The sequence below is a fragment of the Labeo rohita genome, chromosome 20, assembly GCF_022985175.1.
Source record: "Labeo rohita strain BAU-BD-2019 chromosome 20, IGBB_LRoh.1.0, whole genome shotgun sequence".
Classification (NCBI taxonomy): domain Eukaryota; kingdom Metazoa; phylum Chordata; class Actinopteri; order Cypriniformes; family Cyprinidae; genus Labeo; species Labeo rohita.
The window spans coordinates 20,106,557-20,130,227 of record NC_066888.1 but is presented as its reverse complement, the minus strand read 5'-3'; the positions used below and the strand labels follow the sequence as shown (position 1 = coordinate 20,130,227).

The window sequence follows — 23,671 nt, the reverse complement described above, 5'->3', positions numbered from 1 at the left end:
GATACATTTATGATGCTTTAAAGGGATAGAATGAAAACTACCCCATGTTTTACTCATTCTCAAGCCATCCTAGGTGTAAATGACTTTATTATTTCAGATGAATACAATTGAATATGAATACAAAAACATCCTGGCTTTTCCAATCTTTATAATGGCAAAGAATTGGTGTTATTATTCAATAGACCAAAAGAATTCCAATGAAGTGCATCCTTCCGTTATAAAAAGAAAGTCATATACACTTAGGATGGCTTGAGGGTGAGTAAATCATGGAGTAATTTTCATTTTTGGGTGAGTTATCCCTTTAACGCTGTTAAATTACTTTTACTTTCTGATGTGCTCTATTTCCCTATTTATTATAATATCACAAGAAAGAAATGCTACAAAATGTATCTGCAGAAGAAAGAAAGTAATTTGATTTATAATGAGTAAATAACTTCTTAGAATTTTTATTTTTGGTTAACTACCTCCTCCTCTTCTAAACACTAAGAAAACATCTGATTTTCTGTGCTAGACTCCAGCTCTTCTGTATTATATTAGTGATCACATCATCGACATATCTTTGGCTTACACTTTTATGTCTCTATTCTTCATGTAGCTTGAATCAATGTGCAGGCTTTTAAACCGCCAGGTTAGTCATGGGATAAAAGGCAGTTGGGACTATCAGCATCATATGCTTGCCTCTACATCAAGTGTAAAAACAAATCTTGCGCTTCAGTAAAATGCGTCTGACAATCAATATTTTCTCCCAAAGGCCACACAAAATCACAGACAGCTGGACTTCCACATCTGCAATGACTTTTTGTCTAAGGACACAAAGCTTGGCCTTGTAATTTCCCAGTGGACAGCAGATATTTCGTAGAATCTGGGCTGAGCTGTAATCAATTTGTTTTCACATATGTTGTAAGAAGGTTACAAATGACCAGGCCAAAATGGAATCTGTATTTTTTTTTTTTAAATATTGGAAAATATGAAAATTACAGGCCTGCAGATGAGTTAAAACAGATGGCTTTCAAAATAACCTGTGTGTAACGTCAAAGTAAGTGTATGTATGGTAAGTGTAGAATAAGTTATGTTTTACAGAGATTTAAGTTATTATCTCAAGAAAACTATCACAATCCCTTGTCCCAGTCTCAAAATAGGAAATAAGGAATCTCACCTCTGAGATGTTGGACACTGGCTCTATTTGTACCTCAGTAGAGCTCATTATGTCTGCAGAAGAGGTGTCCAGGATCTCCACTGCTATACTAATTAGAAGGCGTGCCCTAAAGGACACGCCTTCCCCCAGCCCCTCGTTCAAGTCCTGGTGCTCATCCATCAGGGTGTAGTTACGAGTAGAGCCATACATATTCACCCAGGCTGGGCCCATAGTGGGCAGGAACCCTGGGGAGAGATGGAGGAGCCTTTAATTCTCGTTCTTTAAGATCTCTTTATTTACAGCCCCTATTCAATCTGTACATTCATTAAACTGCTAGTGTTACACTGGGACAGATCGTCAGTACCTTTGTCTCCATCGTTCGCAATCTTTCGTAGATCGATGAAATGGGTTCCTATGGCAACATCATTCACCTTGTCTGAATCACGGATCTGAACTTTCAGTCGCCTACACAAAGGTGGGAACATCTCGGTGAAGATTACTTGCTCATTCCAGATGGGCTCGTAGCTGCTCTTCTGAACTGACGTTTTACCCTGCATGTGTAAAGTGACATGTTAAAAAAGTAATGCATTACATGTTTAAAAAAAAATAATTGATACAGTCATGGCCAAAAATATGTCAGAAAATGCAAATGTTTTGGTACTCTCATGTTTATTTTTTTTGTTTGCATTCGAACAACACAAAAAAACAGAGAAGAAAAGTCAAATCTGATACAATTCCACACAGGACCCAAAAAATGCACTGGACAAAATTAAAATTATTAACTTAATATTTGGTAGCACCCTCTTTGGAAAAAATAACTTTCTTACACCTCTCAACTGGAATTTTGGACCACTCTTCTTTTGCAAACTGCTCCAGGTCATTCAGATACTGACACTGGCCACTACACTGCACCCCAAAATTCTTTGGTAATCATCAGATTTCATGATACAGTTCACACAGTCAAGGCATCCAGTGCCAGAAGCAGCAAAGCAACCCCAAAACATCTTTGAACCTCCACCATGTTTGACTGTAGGGACTGTGTTCTTTTCTTTGAAGGCCTTATTTCTTTTTCTGTAAACAGTGCCATGATGTCTTTTACCAAAAAGCTTTTGTCTCATCTGTCCACAGTACATTCTCAGAGAAGGATTGCGGTTTTGTCACATAAGTTTTGGCAAACTCCAGTCTTGCTCTTTTATGCCTTTGTGTCGGCAGTGGTGTCCTCCTGGGTCTCCTACCATAGCGTCCCTTTTCATTCAGATGGCGACAGATAGTGCGAGCCAACACTGTTGTACCCTGTGTCTGCAGATCAGCTTGATTATGTTTGGAAGTTAATCAGGGTTCTTTATCCACCATTCAAACAATCCTTTGTTGTAATTTTTCATTAATTTTGCTCTTCCGTCCATGTCCAGGGAGGTTAGCTATAGTGCCATGGGCTGTAAACCTCTCATTAAGATCTCTGGAGATGGACTTGTAGCCTTGAGATTGTCCATGTTTTTCCACAATTTTTCTCTCAAATCCACAGACAACTCTTTACACTTCTTTCTTTTCTCCATGGTCAGTGTGACACCCAACACAAAGGTTGAGTCAACCTTTCTCTATTTTAACCGGTTGCAAGTGTGATTACTATATTGCCCACACCTGTTACTTGCCACAGGTGTGTAAATACCAATTACAGGAGCATCACATGCTTGAAAAGCAATTATTTCTTACTATTTTCACAAGGTGGCAATAATTTTGTTCAGTGCATTTTTGGGTTCTGTGTGACATTTTATTAAGTTTGACTTTTCTTCTCTGTTTTTTGTGTTGTTGTAGTGCAAACAAAATAAGCATGTGAATACCAAAACAAAAGCAATTGGAACAATTTTTGGAGAGAAGTGTTGCATTTTCCGACAGAATTATAGGGGTGCCGATATTTTTGGCCATGACTGTATAAAAATGTATCTCCTATTGATTGTTTTCATGTAGTTCTTACCTTCTGCCCTGCAAATTGCACAAGGACATAAGGATCCACAAGGTCTCTGTTCTCCCCGATAAAAGCTTTCTTTACGTTGGCCATGATGCTGGTGTTCATTTTAGGTAGTCCCTCAGCCCTATGAATCTTAACATAAAACCGAGCCCATTGCCTCTCCGATGGAACTCCCTCCGGCAAAAGAAGATTCCTGCAAAATAAAAGAACAGCCCGACATGACGCTCTAATAAATGAATGAATCAATTAATAAATAAATAAATGTATATATAAATAAAGCATTAGATGGTGTAATCTAAAGTGCACTTTTTGTATATAAATTCATTAAAATTTAATTTACCCAAAAATGAAAATTCTGTCATTAATTACTCACCCTCATGTCATTCCAAATCCGTAAGAACTTAATTCATCTCCAGAACACAAATTAAGATTTAATGGACTATTTTATTGATGTCCTTACTACCTTTCTGGGCCTTAAACGCGGTAGTTGGGTTACGTAATTTGTGTTCCGAAAATGAATGAAGGTTTTACAGGTTTGGAACTACATGAGGGTGAATTATTAATGACAGAATTTTCATTTTTGGGTAAACTATCCCTTTAATTATTGAACTAAGCAAGTAAATAAATAAATATATGAATTTTAATGTGTGAAGATATCCATTTCTGACCCTTCTATGTCATCCTCATCTGGTTCATTGGCCTTGTGGGGCGTCTTGATGTTGTCTCCTTTTCCAACGACTGCAATGTCACACTTAACGTAACCTTTGCAGCCAGCTGTGATGTCATCAGGGTCTGACAGCATTGCCCATTTGTGGTGAAACTGGTGCTCTGTAAGATACACGCAGCGATTAAAAGACTTTTTCCATCTTATTAGTATCTCTCTTACTTGTTAAGATTTCCATTATTCCATGGTTACTGACCAGGTTGTAAGTAAACAGTTCCCACATCTAGTTTGAAGGTACCCACCAGAGTACCACTTCTTAGAAGGTTTTTAGAATGTATTACCTTAATTTTAGGATGAGAGAAGAACAGAAGTACAACTTAATCATGTTTCATCTGCTATTTTCAATGGGTTTTAATTGAGGTTTGTTATATTACATACAATCATATGCTGAAAGTGTGGACAAAGGCTTAATCTACTCACTGATATCTTCAGGATCTTGTCAAACATGACATCTGGAGGCACATGGAAGTCAAAGACAAAGTACTGTTGGAAGATAAAGTAGAATATTGACATCATGTTAAACAATGTGGGTGGATTTAGGTTTTGATACTGCAACTACTATGAAAAAAGTACAAGATAATCAATATTTTCAAATAAAATGAGATTATTCTTATTATTCTTGTTCTGAGTTACATTGGACCTGTCAGTAAACAGGTCACTAAACTGTCTGAGAAAACAGAATTCCTTTGCTCAGATTTTTCAGCAATGTGAATGTAACCTCATTGTAGTAGGGGCAGTTTGTGGACTCCTTCATTGATGTATACTTCTTGTCTTCTCCAATTTCCACACAAACCACAGGATCCATGTTCAAACCAACCAACTGACGGGCCTCGATTACTGTAACACTGATCTGAAAGACATTTTAATAGTTTCAATTAATTAAAATTATATATTTGGAAACAAAACCCATACAGGACATAAAACACTGTCTTAGATGCTGATTAAGACTGATGAGGCTGTATTGACATGCTGTATTGATATGTTTTTATTACTGTAGACGTGCTAGTTAGTCAAGTTTGCTTTAGGGAATCAAATGACAAATGAGCTACAGTTTTCTATTAGATCACAGATTCATAAAGTAAACATCTATGGCTGCATATAGACAAATAGCAACGCCAAAGAGAAGGAAAATAATAATACTTGTGATCTCAATTTAAGCTCTTAAGTGAGCAGAGCCATCTATTTCCCTTACATTGGTGTTGTCTTTATTACACTCCAAAGCTACATTTTTATGAAACACATGTAAGCACACAAACTACTTTCTGCAAAATAAAAGTAGCTGGATTCTTGGAGAATGCAGACAATAATACTGCTTATTGCTGCAGTGATTTATTCTGCAAGTGCTCTGAAAAGACTTTGCAACCTCCAGCGAAAATATGAACTGTTAGAGATAAGGAAACATTTTAACAAGACCTAAAAACACTTACACAGCACACATGGGATATATGGATTTCCTGCATTTAAAAGAATTATACAGTGGCAACACTGAAACGAATTTGCAATTCAACTGCTCAACACAACAGCCACGCAGAAGACAATTAGTAAGTAAACATCAAAGGCTTCTCTGAAACACTGAAGCTCAAGGCTGATGTTGTTTGTTTATATTCAGGGCTCTGTATATTCAGGGCTTTGAGCAGAATACACTACTCAAGGATAAATGCCACTGGTTTAACATGATGGCAATTCAAGGTCTGGAGCTGTCTTTCAGAATGTGGGAATGTTATTGAGCTCCCCTTGCTCTCGCTGCGTTCTTTCGTCTTTCTTCATACCTGATAATCCACAGGACGCCCTGAACTGGGCTCCATCTTAATGTCAGGCTTTGATCTGAAAAACAAGAAGTGAAGATCAAACTTACAAAAAAAAAAAAAAACCTTTTAAACAAGGACTGTCAATTGATTAGTCAAATAAAATAAAATAAAATAAAATAATACAATTAAATAAAATTCATTTATAATAAATTAAAATAAAATACAATAAAATAAAATAAGTACTCAGGGTTTTCTTCCATCTGACCTTTTCAAAGGATGCAAACAGATAAACTTTGAAATGTGAAAGTGTACTGCTTTAAAAATTACACCGTGTGCACATCAGATATGTGACCTTTTGTTGGAGACATTAGTGGTTACTGCAGTAACAGAGGCCAGTGAGATGGTATCAGGGTCAAGTCCACCGCCCAGACGAATGGCCTTTCGATCCAAATCTTCTGCATCCAAAATGGCAGGATCATCTGCGCACAAGAGCACAGCTGAATTAATGTTGCATTAGAATTTTATGATTCTATAGTCTTTCCTATTGACGCCGATGTAAAATCTCCTGAAGCAAAACCATTTGAGAACCACTGATTTAAAGTACAATTGAGGTTAAGGTAATGAAAGTACAATAAGCTTGAGTTAAAACTGACACAAATAGCCAGAAAGCTAAAAACCATTTCAGTTTGTTTGTTTACCTCCTTTTTTGTGGTCATCTTTAGAGATGCGAGTCTTGCCTAGTTTCATGGCTGAAAACACTCCTTTTCCTGTCCTGTAGTATAAAACAAACATTTGGGTCAGCATGAATGGGGGAAAAAGTGAGAATATTTGCACTGTGATTTGTTTTTAAATCATTTCTATCTCTGGGCCTCCCAAACACTGAATTATTTAAACTCTGAAATATGATTATGTTACATAGATATATCATATAAAAAGCAGTGAACCATTTGGACACATTTCACAATTCAATAAAGTAAATTATTAATACATACGGCTTACACATAGGTAGTGCAAAGGATAGATATTCCAGCATCAAAATGATTCACATGTACAAACGTTTGATTTACAGGTCAAGTTTTATCTTTATTTTTATTAATTCATTCTCTTAGACACTGCTGGAGAGCAATCAAATCATCACTACTGGAGCACGACAGGTTTTCCCATGATGGAAAATTTCTGTGATATTTATCACTCAGACGAGACACTCGTTTCAACAGCGAGACCCCACTCACAATAGCCCTAGTGGTGTCCAATAACTCTGCACTGATATTATGGTGATTAGATATCAGTTCACCTACAAAGGCCTGATGATGTCACAGGCCGGCTGGACAAATAACGGTCCTTAATTATTCAACAAGATGGGCACAATTCTCCAATTAGCTGTGATCTAGGGATATAGATACTTTCTCAGGACAAGATGAAAGAATTCCAGATCGTTTTGTCCCTTTGAGCATTTTAAACAGAGTGAAAATGTATCAAGATTACACTGACTTCTCTGTTGTTTGGATGAATTATGTAAATCAGCAAATAATAGGACATCATCTGTCAAGTCAGGACTGATCATGCAAATTCAGATACTTTTTTTCAACATTTTCAAATGTTATTCTGTAATTTAGTCTGTAATTTCAGTCCTTTGATGGATGCATGCTCTCTAAAATCTTTTTTTTGAATCACTGCCATCATATCAAAGTAACACTGAAGTGAAAGTCTTCAGAGCTTGCTTTTTAATCATCTATTCATTAAAAGAAATGAATAAAGATCAGAAGTTTTTTTTCCCCCAGTTCACTTTTTAAAGGTGAACTATTTAAAGATTCAAAGACCCCTCAGTCAAACATGAAGTTATATCAAATAAATGTTAACATGAGATCAGAGTATAGAAATACATATACAAGCTTTGAATATTCTTCTCAACAGAACTCACAGATTAAGCAGGCTTAGTTTAACAAGTTTATGAACTGCACAGAAGAACAAGCTCACTCACACATGTAGGATACTCACCACACGCTGACAACCACTAAAAACTAACCAGATAAGTGTGTGTTCTGAGACACCCAGGGTAAAAAATGAGGTATTCCTGACCAACTATATGTCCATTTTCAGTTGCTAATCCAGATCCAAGCAAAACACACAGGCAAAGAAACACTCGTCAGACTAAACGGGACATCCACAATAAGGGAGAACTTGAGATGATGACCAGGTATGAGTGAAAAAGTAACAGGAGAGTACGTGACCTCACACACACACATAGACACACAATGATACACACCCACATTCACCCACTCTCACTCTCTTACAGATGTGTCTGATATAATTACCTACATTAAACAGAGTAAAAAATACTGTTACTTCTTGAGGAGAAAATCAGCTTATTAGAATGATTTCTGATGGATCATGTAACACTGAAAACTGGTTTAATGACTTACAAAAATTGAACTTTGCCACCACAGGAATTAATTACAAATAACTGAAATAATATTTCTGAACAGTGCTGTTTGTGCTGTATTTTTGATTAAAAATACAGCTTTGGCGAACATAAGAGCCTTGCTTCAAAACCACTGAAACATCTTACAGACCCCAAAATTTAGGTTTTCATTATATATATTATATATATTATTAATTACAAATGTGGGTTATCAGATTATGCAAATAAACTGTAATTGGAGTTTTTTAACCTCAGTAATATCATCTTGGGATTGCTACAAAAAAATAAAAAATAAAAAAATAAAATGAAATAAAATAAAATAAAACAAACGGTGAAAATGGACTTTCACTAGAACATTGCCTATGATTAAAGTGGACAAAATCAAGAAGAAAAGACTGGATTGTATCTAGACATTATAAGGTAACCTAACACTAATTAGATGATTTTTAGAGCGTGATGAGACCAGCTCTCTTTAATCAAAGGCTTCACTTCAGCAGTCAAGGAGAAACAGGCAACCCACAGATATGACTTGACAACGCAAACAACGGCGGTTCTGCGGTCTTTGGGATTCGTTGGAGCTAATTCCGTACCACATGAAATACCTTTCCAGTAAGTCTACCTGTATGTAGTGTATAGACCAGACTTTCACCACTAACTTGTTTAGTCTAGAGACTATAGGATGTTCAGTTAATCATCAGTTTGATGGACAGCGTTGCTACAGAGAACAAAGCCAGAGTGTCAGATTGCACTCTGAGCTTCATACAATGGAGCAGACACTATTTTTTATTCCTAGAAGACAGATATTTGTTGACACTGTCAATCAATGAGGCACTTGAGATAAATAAATAACATTTAATTCCATCATTAAACATCAAATGCTGTATTTTTATTTGGCTTTCATTAGTTTTCATTTGAAAACTAATTTCATCTGGTTTCCTTAAGAGGTGAGACCTTTGCAAAACGCCAATCCCACTTTAATAAAGAGTGTAATCCTCCTTTCTCCAGTTTACTGAAGAGTGACCTTTGCATAAATTGGTGTGTGGGGGTGAGCTCAAGTGACATTTTAGATATTATGAGTGAAGATGCACAAAAAAGTCACTGAGCCAAAACCAATTATTCTAAAGCCTGTTTAAGAATTATGGCCTGTACCTGTAACATAATACAAACAAAACAACAACTGTCATTGCAATATGAAAGGAAAGAACATGACACCTGGGAGAGAAATGTGAAAGGCACTTCATTTGTATTTGCTTGAGGCATTCAGAAGTGATGGAATATGAGCAAACATAAATATATTTACAGTAAATCCTCAAATGTGGCATACTGTAGTACCCCAAGACCATACAAAAAGTAGAATAAGACTGAAGATTGAACATAAATCATTCAAAAGTTTGGAGTTAGTAAAAATTAGTTTTCAGTGTCACATGATCCTTCAGAAATCATTCTAATACGCTGATTTGGTGCTCACTAAACATTTCTGTATTATTATCAATTCTGCAAACAGTTGTGCTGCTAAATATTTTTTGTGGAAACCATGAAAGTTTAAAACTAATAACTGCATTTATTTGAAACAGAAATCTTCTGTAACATTTTAATATCTTTACTGTCCCTTTTGAGTAGTTTAATGCATCCTTTCTGAATGAAAAGTGAATGGAATAAAAAAAAAAAGCACCACTTGAACTAATTTATTCATTTTACAGATCACTTCTGCTGAAGACACCCTTTAATAATCTATTAAAACTAAACAAACACATCATTGTATCTAGCAACAATAGCTTAACCAGGCTTGGAGACTAGCTAAACTTTACTTGGCAAGAAAAAGTGCATGGCACTCAAAAATAGAGAAGATATTTTACATCAATGAAAAGTCTCAGAGTATATCACAGGCCATTCCTCAACCTTGACACAGAATAAACGCACAACAACACATTTAAACAGAGATAAATGGGATGCATTGAAAAGCATAAAGCAGCATTATGAATTATGTATTGCTCAAGTGCTTGGGAGACCTTGGTGTCTGAGGCTAGTTTCTCAAGCCACAAAAACTAAGCTAAAACAGAAACTCAGAGCGCATTCTTTGTCACATCACTGATCAGAACAAAGTTCTGGGGTGATTATTTTTCCCTCTGGGTCACTTCAAAATTATAAATATAGATAAGTTTCTTCAGTTTTACACAATTAGACAGTTAAACGCTTTTCAGCAGAGACATGAATACACAAGTGTTTGTTTTAATACAAGTCTCCTTTGTCATTTCTTCCATTTACAGCAATGCGTAAGCGAATAAGAAGCACAATTCTGTTTCATTAATGTGACTGTCGATTAAAGCAATGAATTATTAAACAACGAGTGCCTTTGAGCTTTCGTGCCCTAGTTTCTAAAGTATATGTGGGGGTTCAAAGTGACAGTTTTATGCAAGGAGGAGAAGAGAATAACAAAAGAATGGAGCGATTGAGGCTGAACATTAGACTTTAACAAAGACAGCGAATTGAATCACTAGAGTAATGCAACAGCTCTAAAGCGACAAAGATCCCTCTGCAAATTCCTTTGTTCTGTAAAGTTTCATTTGACTGCAAGATTTCGTCCGTCACTGCACCAGGCTCAAGAGAATAACGCTCCTGCTCTCATGATTAAGCTTTACTTACAAACAGCAGGCTATGAGAATGAATCTGATCAGAAGTGACTATGCTAACAGCTTAAACCCACCTGAGGTGGTTAGCTAGTCTTAGATGATTTAAACCAGTTTAGCTGGTCTTCAAGCTGGCATTAGGTTTCGCTATTCAGCCAGCCAAAATCCTCTAAAACCATCAGAAAGGACCAGCATAAATAGCTGGGCCAGGCTGGATGACCAGTAAACCACCTTATGCCAGATTAAACAGTTTTTGCCCAAGCATGGTGGTAATTTCTGCCTTACTAAACATGAAAGCACCTCATCTAATGCTGAGGATAAACATAGAGCAGTGTTCTCTATATGATAATTATGTTGCACACAAAAGGCTGATAGAAGCTGGATGGTCCAATTGAGGTATCAAAGCTTTGTCAAGCTGGTTCTGTGATGCAGGTGCATTTTGTGGAGCTCTTCAAATAACATGTAAAAGAAAAAGAACAAAACCTTTACAACAGTACAGCAAATCCATCTCAGCCATTTAAAGGGAACCCTGGGTATTAAGACTTGTATGGCTTAATATAATGTAAATGATGTATTTTACTGAAATATGTAGTAGAAAACCAATGAAAGATTTACATTATTTAAAACACCCACATCGTATTTTGGACTATGGGGGCCCCATTATGATACAAAACTCTATAAAATACTGATACGATGACCATAGCTACTAAAGGAGCTTACAGGTGGCGATATATATGTATAAGCTTAAACAAATGGCGTACCATCAATTTTTTTCCACAAGGAGTCTAAACACCCCCAGATATAAAGTGAAATCCACACTGAGAAGCTCCTTCTGTGGCTGTGGCGTCATGACAAGCATCGGCACATGTACATCCTGAAAGGATGGCATCTAGCATTTCTTGTCTGTGTCATTTGTAAGGTCTTTCAGTAGCTGTAGTCTACTAAAAGCCTCAAAGGCATCAGAACTAAATTTTAGAGAACAAAGACACAAGTCTTTAGAAAGTTTTATTCATCCACTGGCATCTTCCTATTCTTTTCTCCTCTTCTTATGGCTACAAAAAGCAGTGAAGACTCACATTGCTTCCCTTGTTGCTCTTCGACTAAAAATTGCATTTTAGTTGTGCCGCGGTAAAAATAGCAACAGGTAGCGCCAGTAGCTCACAGAGTGCAGCCATTTCACTGAAATATCGGCACCCCCCTATAGTCCAAAATATGTATGTAATGATGTGAGTTTTTAAAATAAATATAAATCTTTAATGTGTTTACTACTACATATTTCAGTAAGAGACATGATTTATTTTATATTAAGCCATACAAGTTTTAATACATGGGGTTCCCTTTAAATCTAGCCTTGGATACAAGACAGACACCTCGTCCACTACTGGGAAAAGGGAAAAGGAATTACCTTGATTTCGGCATGAATTAAACTGATCATTAAACTGATCCAATCTTCAGCTAAGTCACAACAACAGACAAACACAGTCTTTGTAAACAAAAGTCCAATCAATGAGCCAGAATTAGAGATATTGGTCAGGGCCATCCTCACCCTACAGACCCATGACTCTATAGGGAAAGAAAACAGAGTGAAAGAGAAAAGCTAAAAAGGCATAAAGCAAAGATACGTTGAACGAGAAAAAGAGGTGGAGATGAGAGAGGGGTCTAGTCATTAGAGAGGACTAGCAGTTACTTTAGATCAGAAGCTTCACTAGGTCCCACTGGGTCCCTATACAACAAACACACAGACACACACACACACACACACACACACACACTTTCTTCATAGAGAACATCCAAAAAACTCACACTTTTAAAAGTAAAACTATACAACTAAGGCTTGCAATCAATTATAAAACAGCACCAAGGAATGAGGTTCAAGTGAGGACAGTGGGATACATTATTAAAATGTCAATGTCAAGTAACCTAAAAACTGTGAAACTTTTAAGTGTCAAAAAAAAATCTTTAAAGATAATTGTTCTGTTTCCAGACTGTCCAACATGTATAAGTAGATACATAAACACATACATTTTGTAATTAATATTCATTCTTTAAAGTGCTGAAGACACTGATTGCTGTGAAATGCAAAGTAGTAGAAAAGCCAGACTCTTAAAGTTATATTCAGTTCATAACTAGGAAGAAGCTTGGTATAAAAAACATAGGCTCAAAATCTTCAAACAGTCTCAAGGTCTTTGAAAGTGTGGCAAACTCCTTGTGTGAGCTCTAAAGTCATCCATAAAGCATGAAAGAGTGGTTTTGTGCTCACTCCTTCTGGTCAGAAACAGAAAATATGTTGTATAAGATCTGCATTGCTTGCTTCCTAGTCTGCAGTACAGGGAGTGGAGAAAAGAAACTGACTTTTCTAGTGAGTATGTGTGTGTTTGTTTGTCTGACTTAGCAGCTGTCATCTATGCTAACTATGCAATGCATAATAAACTATCATATCACATCCTATTTATTCAGAACTGAACGATTCCTTCTGTCTTCTCCTCTCCCCGTCTCTTCTCATTTACTCAGCTAATTAATACATGCTAAAGTTGCTTTATTAATAACAGCTTCTAACAAGAAATTATCCTGCATGAAGATAAGGCCCACATCCAGAGGTAACATGAACAGTGTAGCATATAGATATAAACTGTCTGAAACTAGAAACATCACTTGTATTATATTTTTATGAGAGTGAATCCTGAGTGAAGACATAAGAATTCAAAAGTTTAAACGAAAATGAATGACTTCATAGAGATTTACTTAAAATAAAAAATAGAAGTGAGCAAGCAATCAAGGTTAATTAGAACAGCTCTCATAAAATACTTGCTAAAGATTTGAAGGAATGCTTGAATTCTAGAATCACTGTTTGTTGGAATGATTTATTGGTTGAATACTGACTAATTAATCCCCAACATCAAATACAAGATCTAAATTAAACGGGGCTTTCAAAACAATCCAAAACCACCTACAAATCTCTTGTGGCTAGTTTATTTGACCTAGTACTATGTTTAATATAGATTTTTCTAGCAGTAGTCATCCATATTCATCAGTGTGTAAACACATGCACACAAAAACACTAATGATGCCCACGCACAAACCATGATGAAGTACTGTTGTGTCTGTGTATAGTTATAATTTATAGATCAGAGGACCTGTGGAGACTGGAAGGCTTAGTGGAAATCAATGCATCCCACACATTCCAGTCATCCATGTCTTCATTACTCAGCAAAAATGCCTTCACAGTAAAAAAAGGATGTGCTAATAAGATTGTTTAAATGATGAACAAATGTATATCTTTAGTTAGATTACTTCTTTTATATAGGCCAGATGTACGTGTTTATATATGTAACATCATGGTCCTGTTAGGCAGAGCATTGCATTCCTTTGTATGTCTCTATACTCACTTCACTTGACATAAATATACAGTAGTATAATAATAAATAGTCAAGAATACTAAAGGGAACCCCAGAAATTAAGACTTGCATGGCTTAATATAATGTAAATGATGTCTCTTACTGAAATATGTAGTAAAAAATCCTCATTGTTTTATACATATCTCGGACTATGAGGGGGTGCCATTATTTTTAATGGTGTGAAATGGTTGCATTTGTGAGCTACTGGTGCTACCTTTTGCTATTTTTACCGCAACACAGCTCGGAATACACAACTTGAAAAATAATATACTAATACAATGACCACAGCTACTAAAAGAGCTTACAGGTGGCGATGGATATAAGCGTAGGCTTAAACGAAATGTGATGCAATTTGGGAAAACCCGTCGGATGTCACGCTGGGATGTTTTCAGGAAATTCATAAAATAGGTCGAATGTTAATTTTTTTGTCAAAATTGGGTTTTAATTAAATTATTATTCTATAACATCTTGTCTATCATCTCTGAAAACATCTTGAAATTCACTTGTTCAGTGCAGAAAAATAGCGATTTATTGCAGCAATCAGAAATGACTTCTGTTAAGAACGTACTGCTGAGGTGCTTTCCCTTAACATCCCAAAAACAGTTAACCTATCAAAATACATAACATGTTTAATAAAGATGTATCAGTGCACATTCTCAGCCAGTCCTGTGTAAACTATGGCGCGCAGTTTTTTATTTATTGTGTTTTTTATATATCGTGAGATCGCGGAACGCAACAACGCAGTCTGAAGTACTGTAGCTGCTTACTTAATTTTGCTCGTCTCAATTGGCGCAATCTTGGTGATGTCAATGTCTGAAACTGAATGTTATTATGGACTATTTTACATCCAGAGATGAAGGATCGGATGATGAAGTTACTGAGGAGTCCGATGACAGTCATAACGATCAGCCAACTTAAGATAGTCATAACTTTGGTTTCGTTCAAGCTATGGACGAAATAAAAACAGTTTGAACCCAGCTTAAACCCAGCTTCCATATGGTATCAAAACAATAAAAAGCTCAAATTTCACCATGTGTTAGAATTTCCTAGATCGCATCACAAATTACGTACTGTACCACTGAGTCTAAATGCCCTCGGATATCTAGTAAAATCCACACCGAGAAACTCGAAACTCAAAACAGTGGCTGAGGCATCATGACAAGCATTGGCATGTTTACATCCTGCAAGTTTGTTTAGTAGCTGTGGTCTACTAAAAGCATCAAAGGCATCAAGGCTAAAGTAAAGAAAATAATGACGTAAGTCTTTAAGATGTTTTTTCGTCCATATCCAATTCCTATTATTTTCTCCTCTTCTAATCACTAGGAAAGGAGTAAAGACCAGTGTTGGGCACGTACCTTTAAAAAAGTAATTAGTTATAGTCACTAGTTACTTCTCACAAATAGTAACTGAGTTAGTAACAGAGTTACATCATTATAAAAGTAACTAATTACCAGGGAAAGTAACTATTGTGTTGCTTTAAAAAAAAAAAAAAAAAAAAAAAAAATTAAATATATTAAATAACTTGGATGACCCCAATATTAAATATGTTAAATGAATGAAATTTTAATGAAATTAATTACATTTTTAGTTTACTCACCAGACTAATATTAAATATCTGATATAATATTATAATTATAATTAGCATTCAACTTTAGCCATTAGAACTTTAGTAATTAGAATAACCATGTATGAATGCATGTTTGTCATGTTGACTGAACTTAGGACTGGTGGTGATATTGTTTGTAATTTAGTGTTTCTATGAACGTGTTGTTACTACCATGAATTCTACTATTAATAACAATATTAAACACACTAAGGTTTAATGAGCTGCTGGGTTCATGAATATTAATCACGTTGTCTGCGTTTGCTCTAACTGATTTGCTGTAATCAAAACAGGGACGATAATAGGTGAGGGCCAGCCAATGAGATTGCTGTTTGCACATTAGTTCCACCTACTGATTTGAGAAACCAGCAGTTCTTAAAAGCTGAAGTATTCCAAAGGAGCTCCGTTGTTTTGAGAGGAAAATACAACAAAGAATATCGTTTACACGTAGCGTGTCAATTCTGCATGGTATAAGACTCTGTCGCTCTGTATCTTTCTTTGGGTGTGTGAGACAAAGTGACGGCTAGTCGTGTGCCTTCACACTAGAGTTTACAGCTCGTCAAATACAGGTACGCTGCGCATCCATTCAGATGAACTGAAAAATAAAATTATAATAATATTATAATAAATTATAGTAACGCCGTATTTTATTGGCAGTAATGGTAACGGCATTGTGACGTAGGAAACAGTAATTCGTTTGATTACTTGTTACTGAAAAAATAACGCCGTTAGTAACGCCGTTTATTTATAACGCCGTTATTCCCACCACTGGTAAAGACTTACATAGCTTCTCTTGTTGCCCTTTGACTAAAAAATTACAACCAAAAGCCACACAATGTGGCATTGTATCAGTATTTTATTTTCCAAGTTGTGTATTCAGAGTTGTGTTGTGGTAAAAATAGCCTCAGGTAGCGCCAGTAGCTTACCGAGTGCAACCATTTCACATCATCTAAATAATACCCCCCATAATCCAAAATATGCATGAAACGATGCAGGTTTTTTAAATAACATAAGTCTTTTATGGGTTTTCTACTATATATTTCAGTAAAAGACATTATTTAAGTTATATAAGCCATAGAAGTCTTAATACCCAGGATACCCTTTAATTTTAACTGTGCCACTGCCTACAGAGGATAATGATGAGGGTGACTGTGTTAACTGTGGCTGGCTAAGATGACACACTTACTTGCGGAATGTGGGAATCCCATGGATAGTTCGTCCAGGTGACATCCCGGAGCTCTGGCTGCGTCCAGAGAGTAGACTGTCTGTCTCAAACTGGAAAGTTCCATCACAGTCGTCTGGAATATCAAGGAATTCACCATCGCTCCACACCTTCACACTCCCGTCCATGGTCTGATATTTGATCTCTATGGAAATACTTGTCTGAAAATACAAAATGTAAATAAACAAATAAATAAATAAATAAATAAAATAATTGAAAAAATAATATAATATGTACATTTATTATCTTGTTATTACAAATTTAAAAAAAATTAAATATATGTCTTATTGTGCATTTTATTTAAAGTAAATTCTGCACAAAACTGAAATGAATTACTAAGTAAACACCAACTAGTTCACAGGTTTCACCAGCAATAAAGATACTTGTCTAAACCTGACAAAGAGAGCGATAAGGTTTAGGGTTAGGTGTTAGAGTTAAATGTTAGGGTTAGGGTCATGCTAACCCGTGTGGCAGTATCAGTCTGTCAGCATCAGTTAACCTTTCCTTCTCATGTTTACAAACTCATTAGGAGGAACAAGGAACAATTTAGCCTCAGTCCAACTTATCCCTGTCAACTGCCTGATGGTCACTTCTCCCAAGGGCACGTCATACAAAGTAGGGAACTTGAGCCATGCTGGAACTTCACTTAGATATAACCCATGCTTTAATTAACCAAGAGAAATTTCAAGCTTTCCTGGTGTCTCATCTCAACAGAAAAAGAAAAAATACATTTAAAAAAAAGTGTTTATAGTTTATAGTGAGAGTACAAGCCATTAATGAAGAAGTACAATTTCTTGCTTTCATTATATAAAAGTTGCGTTTTTGATGCTAAAAACATTGAAATGTTACAATAATGTAAGTATTGCATTGGCTCAAGTATGAAATAGATAGAAATGGAGGAGAAACATCTGATATAGCGTTACTCAACAATATGTAAATAGTTTAGACTGACTTTTCTTGGTAATACAGCTGATAGAATGTCTTATGGCTACTCTCGTTTTAGCAAATTTGTTGTTTTCCTACCCACAGTATTTTAGTTCACTTTCAGGAAGCTTCTATTCAGTGTCCTGGAAAATTAATGAATGGCACTGCATTGCCCTAAGCAAGATAAAATATGACCAAGACCAGCCAGTGATCAACTATGCGTAGTGTTGCATAACAGCTTTGGTGTTTTAATAATAACTTATTCTTTGTTGCACTGTGGGAAAAAAGTCAACAAGTTCTGAGTAGCATGAGGGTGGGCAGATAATGACAGAGTTTCAAATTTAAAGCAAATAATTTGTGGAAGACCAAAATTGAACACATTTAGGCAAATGGAAATTATGGATAATAATCCACTTAGCTCAAAAATGTTTAAAAGGAGCAATGACCAAACAATTTTATTGGTAAGATTTTGGCTGAAATTGCAGCAGCTTAACAACCAAAGGAGTCTTAATGGAGAAAATAATTTTAAAATAACACCTCCACCTAAACAGTGAAATTTTTTGATCAAGCAATTAAGGTCAGACTTTATTTTACGGTCCAGTTCTCACTATTAACAAACCATTAACTACGACTTCTTCCTCAATAAAGTCTTAATGTCATGCTTATTAATAGTTAATAAGGTAGTTGTTGCCAATAAACAGCAAACATGTTAATAATAGGCATGCTAATAAGCAACTATTTAATAGTGAGAATTGGTCCCTATACTAAAGTCTTATCGTACCACAATTAATTATCCTGATGCATAGAGACAGCACCCATACAGAAATCAACCTACACATGATGGATGGTGGATATCACAGAGAGAGAGAAATAAAGCTGAATAGCCTCTGAGTAGAAATGTAACCATGACAACAATGTTTTTGTGCAGGTTTTGCAAAACCAGACCCCTGTGGTGAAATACGTGAATGGATGTTCTTGTGTGTGGGTTTGTTATATGGAAAAGGAGCATTTCTGATCTGTCAGACCAGAACATAAACATGCACACACACACTGCCTGCGATCCTCACGTCTCACCCGTATGGCTGTGTTATTGTCGTCAATAAGAGTGTCAGACACTTCCAAGTGACCCTCCTCCACCACCTTCTGCAGAACCATGCGGAAAGTGCCAATTAACCTGCAAACACAAAAAGATCAGTCAGACAGCTGTGTTAAATGATAATCAAATACTTTCCTTCACTCACTTCGGTCTGGACCAATGTGCACTGAACTTATAAGGGTGGTTTGGTCACAGTGAGGCAGATACACTGTGACAGCTACAAAGAGAATAAAAAATAGCAACACTGTGACACACACACACACACACAGACATTCTATAGGCATGTCCTTACCCTAACTCTACACCACTAATAATAACCCTACTTCTCACAGAAAAAATTCTGCATTTTAGATTTTCAAAACACTTCATTTTGTATGATTTATAAGCTTGTTTCTTCATGGGTACCTAAAAAATGTCCCCACAAAGACAAAATTTACTGGTATTATACTTGTGGGGACATTTGGTCACCATAACCATAACCAAAGTCCCTTTCAAGGAAAGTCTGTTCACTCTGCAGCCATATTTGCAATGTCTGAGGCAGCTCATACAAGACAAAGTCCTATCTAAATGAATGGGGAAATCCTGAAATCTTAAAAATGGCTCGCTGAACTTGCAATTAAATGACATATTTCAAATAAGCAACAAAATCTGAATGTGAATGTTGTTTCAAATAGCATTTAATAAGCTTATTTTTCAGGCTAGACCAGCCAATGTGCAAAAAAGTCTTTGTATTTCTATAGCCTTTGCCATAACATAATGAATACCAGTACACACACACACACACACACAAAGATAGACTCTATACATGAAATAAAATATTTGAAGTATATAAAGCTAAGATGAATATCATGAACTTCAAAGACAATATATTTTTTACCGGCTGTTTTATATCTATTTTTATACTTATTATACTATTTATTAGTTATACTATTTATACCATTATTAGCTGTCAGCCACACTGTAAAAAAAACTACTTAAAAAAGCTGTTTCAACTTAAATAAGTTTACTCAAATATCCATGTTTTCATGTAGCACAACTTAACATTTCATGTTGACTAAACTTAAACTTCTGAGGCAGCACAAACACTTACTTTTTTAAGTTGATTTTTTTTTTTTTTTACAGTGCATGATTAATTATAATATTGTTTAAAAGTTTAAAGTTGGTAAGATTTTGGTCACACTTTATTTTAAGGTCCAGTTCTCACTATTAACAAAGTATGACTTTTGCCGCGGTAAACTCCTAATTACTGCTTATTAATAGTTAGTAAGGTAGTTGTTAAGTTTAGGTATACTGGGTAGGACTTTGGATGCAGAATATGGTCATGTCGAACACAGTTTTCTATTTTTAACGTTTTAAAATGTAATTTATTCCTTTAAAAATCCTTCATAAATCATTTATATACGCTGATTTGGTGCTCAAGAAAATTTCGGTAACACTTTAGTATAGGGAAGAATTCTCACTATTAACTACTTACTTATTAGCATGCCTATTATTAACATATTGGCTATTTATTAGTACTTATAAAGCACCTATTCTGCATGACCATATTCTAGATCCTTAATCCTACCCAATACCTGAATTTAACAACTACCTTAGTAACGATTAATAATAAGCAAATTAGGAGTTTAAGGCAAAAGCCGTAGTTAATGGTTTGTTAATCGCAAGAAAATAAAATAAACCATGACCAAAATTTCTTATTATGATCACACTTGAAAACGGTTGTGTTTCTTATATTGCGGAAATAGTTACATTTTATGAAAATCATGATAGATTTTTTCCAGGACTTTTTGATAAACAGAAAATGTAAAAATATCAGTTTTTATTTCAAGGATATCTTAACAATTTAAAAGTCATCACTGTCATTTATAATCAATTTAGTGTGTCCTTGCTGAATAAAAGTGTTCATTAAAAGCATTATTAATTTATTTTTAGTCAGGAAAAATATACTGAGTGCATATTTAACAAAATTTGTTACAGAAAAAAAAACTAATTGGGAAAATATTACTAAATTGGATGTATTGTTAAAAAACTCTTTTACTCTATGAATCACGTAAACATATTCCAATAAAAAGGATTTCAAGTTTAAATTGTTTATTTCAACAAAAAACCTGCAATCACTCCCAGCCACACAAACACACGCTTTTTATGTAACCACATTCTCTGTTATGAGTTTAGAAGCACACAGACACACAGATCATAACATAAGAAGATTAACAAACACATGGGAGATAGTGATGTGCCTTTGTTCTGATTGTTAACTCAACTCTCTGTGTTAAAAGTGACAGGCAGTGAACCAAAGCAATCCAAAGCTGTGGACTGAACAATTAAATGCCACATGTAGTTAGCTTACACACACTGTCTCTTGTCTATTACTGCATCACTGTCAGGAAGAGAAAGACAGGCGTATCTATCCATGTAGTCAGGGAATATGATGAGAAAACCCATTAAACGGCTAACACTTTTAGCACCTGCCTCTGAGCTACAGCTACAGCTTTTGGATGTGAAATGACACACTCAGCACTACTGTTCATCCAGAGGGACTCGATAAGGGAAAAAAGACCATTGTGATTGATATGTGCCCAGTTCAGTGGTGAAATAACTGCTTTGTGACTGTCAGTGAACTGCACGCATCCACGGGTGAATAATTCACTGATCCTGGATCAGGTTCTGGCTCCTGATCAACTTTTCTAAAGACCCCACATACATTATTGATCTTCTGAACAAACAACAGACAATTGACTTTCATCTGCTTCATAATTTACTGCGCCCTGCCTTGTCAAGTCACTAGCCTTTTGTTGCAGAGGTCAGAACTGGAGAATTCACAACCCTTTGACTAACTGTGTGTGTGTTTAGAAATGAACAGCTAAAGATAAAATATCTATCAGCCTGCAGTAATTTTACAACTAGACCATGTATGGGGCTTCAATTACAAATGCACATATCCACATTTCCTGAGGTAAAATAAAAAGTTGTTTTTCAAGCATTACCCAACCACCAGTTTTTCTATATTGCTTTCCCACATTTGTTTTTCATGCTGAAACTAGTGCTGTCAAAATTAGCCTGTTAACGTATTCGTTTTCCAGTTTGACCTTAAAAATATTTAACACAGGGTGGAGCCACCCCACTCACAACTGCTGCTTCTGTCTCTTTTTTCTTGACAAGAATTGTGTTTATTTAGACGTAGAACATCTTTATGCTCAAACAAGCGTGGGAAAGATACTGATGATGAGGCAGTTTCAGCAGAACTACTGTGAACTTCGGTCAGATAAAATTATGTCAGGCCATATGTAAGTAAAAACAAATTTACCTGTCCTGTCAGCCGGTATATTGTGCTCGTAGCACGTTCTCTTCAAATGCATGCACAAATGCAGTGATGCATGCTGTATTCAAAGCGTAAATAAAACTACTACAAGCATACAATGTCATTATGTCGTCAGTTAGGTCAAAAAGGCACCAAAAGGTCAAAAGTTAGGTCAAAAGTTACCAAAAAGGCACTTAAAGCTTCCTTAAAACTGTGCATGAATGTAAGTATTTGTTTCAGATTTAAGAACTTGTCTCTGAAATGCAGTTTTCAAAACTGTCCTGGAGCACCCCAGCACTGTCTCCTTCATCTAAAACACCCAATTCAACTTGTCAGCTCATTAGTAGAGACTTTAAAGGGGTCAGCGGATGCCCATCTTCCCCAAGCTGATATGATTCTTCAGGGTCTTAATGAAAAGTCTATAATATACTTTGGCTAAAATTTCTCAGTGGTAGTGTAAAACAACACCCTTTTTACCTTGTCAAAATGAGCTCTGCAAAAATCATCTCATTCTAAGGGGTTGTTCCTTTAAATGCAAATGAGCTCTGCTCGCCCCGCCCCTCTCTTCTCTCTGTGGAATGACGATCTTGTTTACTTTAGCCGCATTTAGCCGCGTTTAGCCGCGTTTAGCCGCGTTTAGCCGTGTTTAGCCGGTAAACTTCCTAACTACCATGTTATAAGGAAAGGCGATCGCAAAGATTCATAAAAAAAGGCTTATACACACTTCTGCTGTAAGTGAAGCTGGATCATGAATGATTCGCGCGAACATAGACGGATATATGTAGATCGGGAGGCGCATTCCATTCACAAACAAATGTAATCTGCTGCATCTTCAGCGCCTCAGATGTCGGGAATAAATGACGACCACTATGTTCATTATTACATCCAGCAACACAACACCTCAGTCGCTCAATCGGAGATATTCTTGTCTAACTTACATCCCTGCTTCGGCATCGAAACAAGGAAAGTTACTGGACTGTGACAGGGTGGGATTTATTGCGATTAATCGCAGTCAATTTCAGAAAAAAATGTGCGATTAATAAGTTATTTTTTTTAATCGATAGAGAGCACTAACTGAAACCAATTTAGACTTATTCATATGATACTCTCAAGCTGATTTCTGATAATTTGTGATCTGATCTGTGCTCTAAATGATAAGTGTAACCAGTCTTGACTTCTTTTTACTACTTTACTGTTTTAATATTACAGCTACTGTTAGTGTGAAGGCCATAACCACTACAGACATTAAGCAGGAAAATTACCCTTTCTTCTGTTGAAAATGGGGAAAAAATAACTCACAGCTGGGACATATCTAATACCAAGGAACTGCCGAGCAGGAGTTTTCACTTCATTAGCATGTAATATAATGAGTGGCCATGTCGGAGCCAGAATTTGACGTTTTTCTGCATATTCGCTGTAGCTGTCATCGGCAGCAGATCCTGTTATAAAGCAGAAGTGCTCTTTCTCCTGCACAGCTCTCTCTTCCAGTTATATCACTAAATTAAATT

The 23,671-nt window shown here is 35.9% G+C and overlaps 1 protein-coding gene across 9 annotated transcripts in view; it reads right to left on the bottom strand.

The window, feature by feature from the left end:
- otofa (otoferlin a) overlaps positions 1-23,671 on the bottom strand; it is a 74,234-nt gene that overhangs the window by 24,010 nt on the left and 26,553 nt on the right. For all 9 annotated transcript variants that reach the window (XM_051138727.1, XM_051138728.1, XM_051138729.1 and 6 more), the window contains exons 4-15: positions 18,841-18,940; positions 16,807-17,003; positions 6,272-6,345; positions 5,926-6,052; positions 5,595-5,649; positions 4,544-4,675; positions 4,246-4,308; positions 4,022-4,106; positions 3,770-3,929; positions 3,108-3,294; positions 1,500-1,686; positions 1,157-1,380 (exon numbers count right to left, since the gene is read on the bottom strand). In XM_051138727.1, the coding sequence (XP_050994684.1) occupies positions 1,157-1,380; positions 1,500-1,686; positions 3,108-3,294; positions 3,770-3,929; positions 4,022-4,106; positions 4,246-4,308; positions 4,544-4,675; positions 5,595-5,649; positions 5,926-6,052; positions 6,272-6,345; positions 16,807-17,003; positions 18,841-18,940 (1,591 nt within the window). The remainder of the gene's footprint in view (positions 1-1,156; positions 1,381-1,499; positions 1,687-3,107; positions 3,295-3,769; positions 3,930-4,021; positions 4,107-4,245; positions 4,309-4,543; positions 4,676-5,594; positions 5,650-5,925; positions 6,053-6,271; positions 6,346-16,806; positions 17,004-18,840; positions 18,941-23,671) is intronic.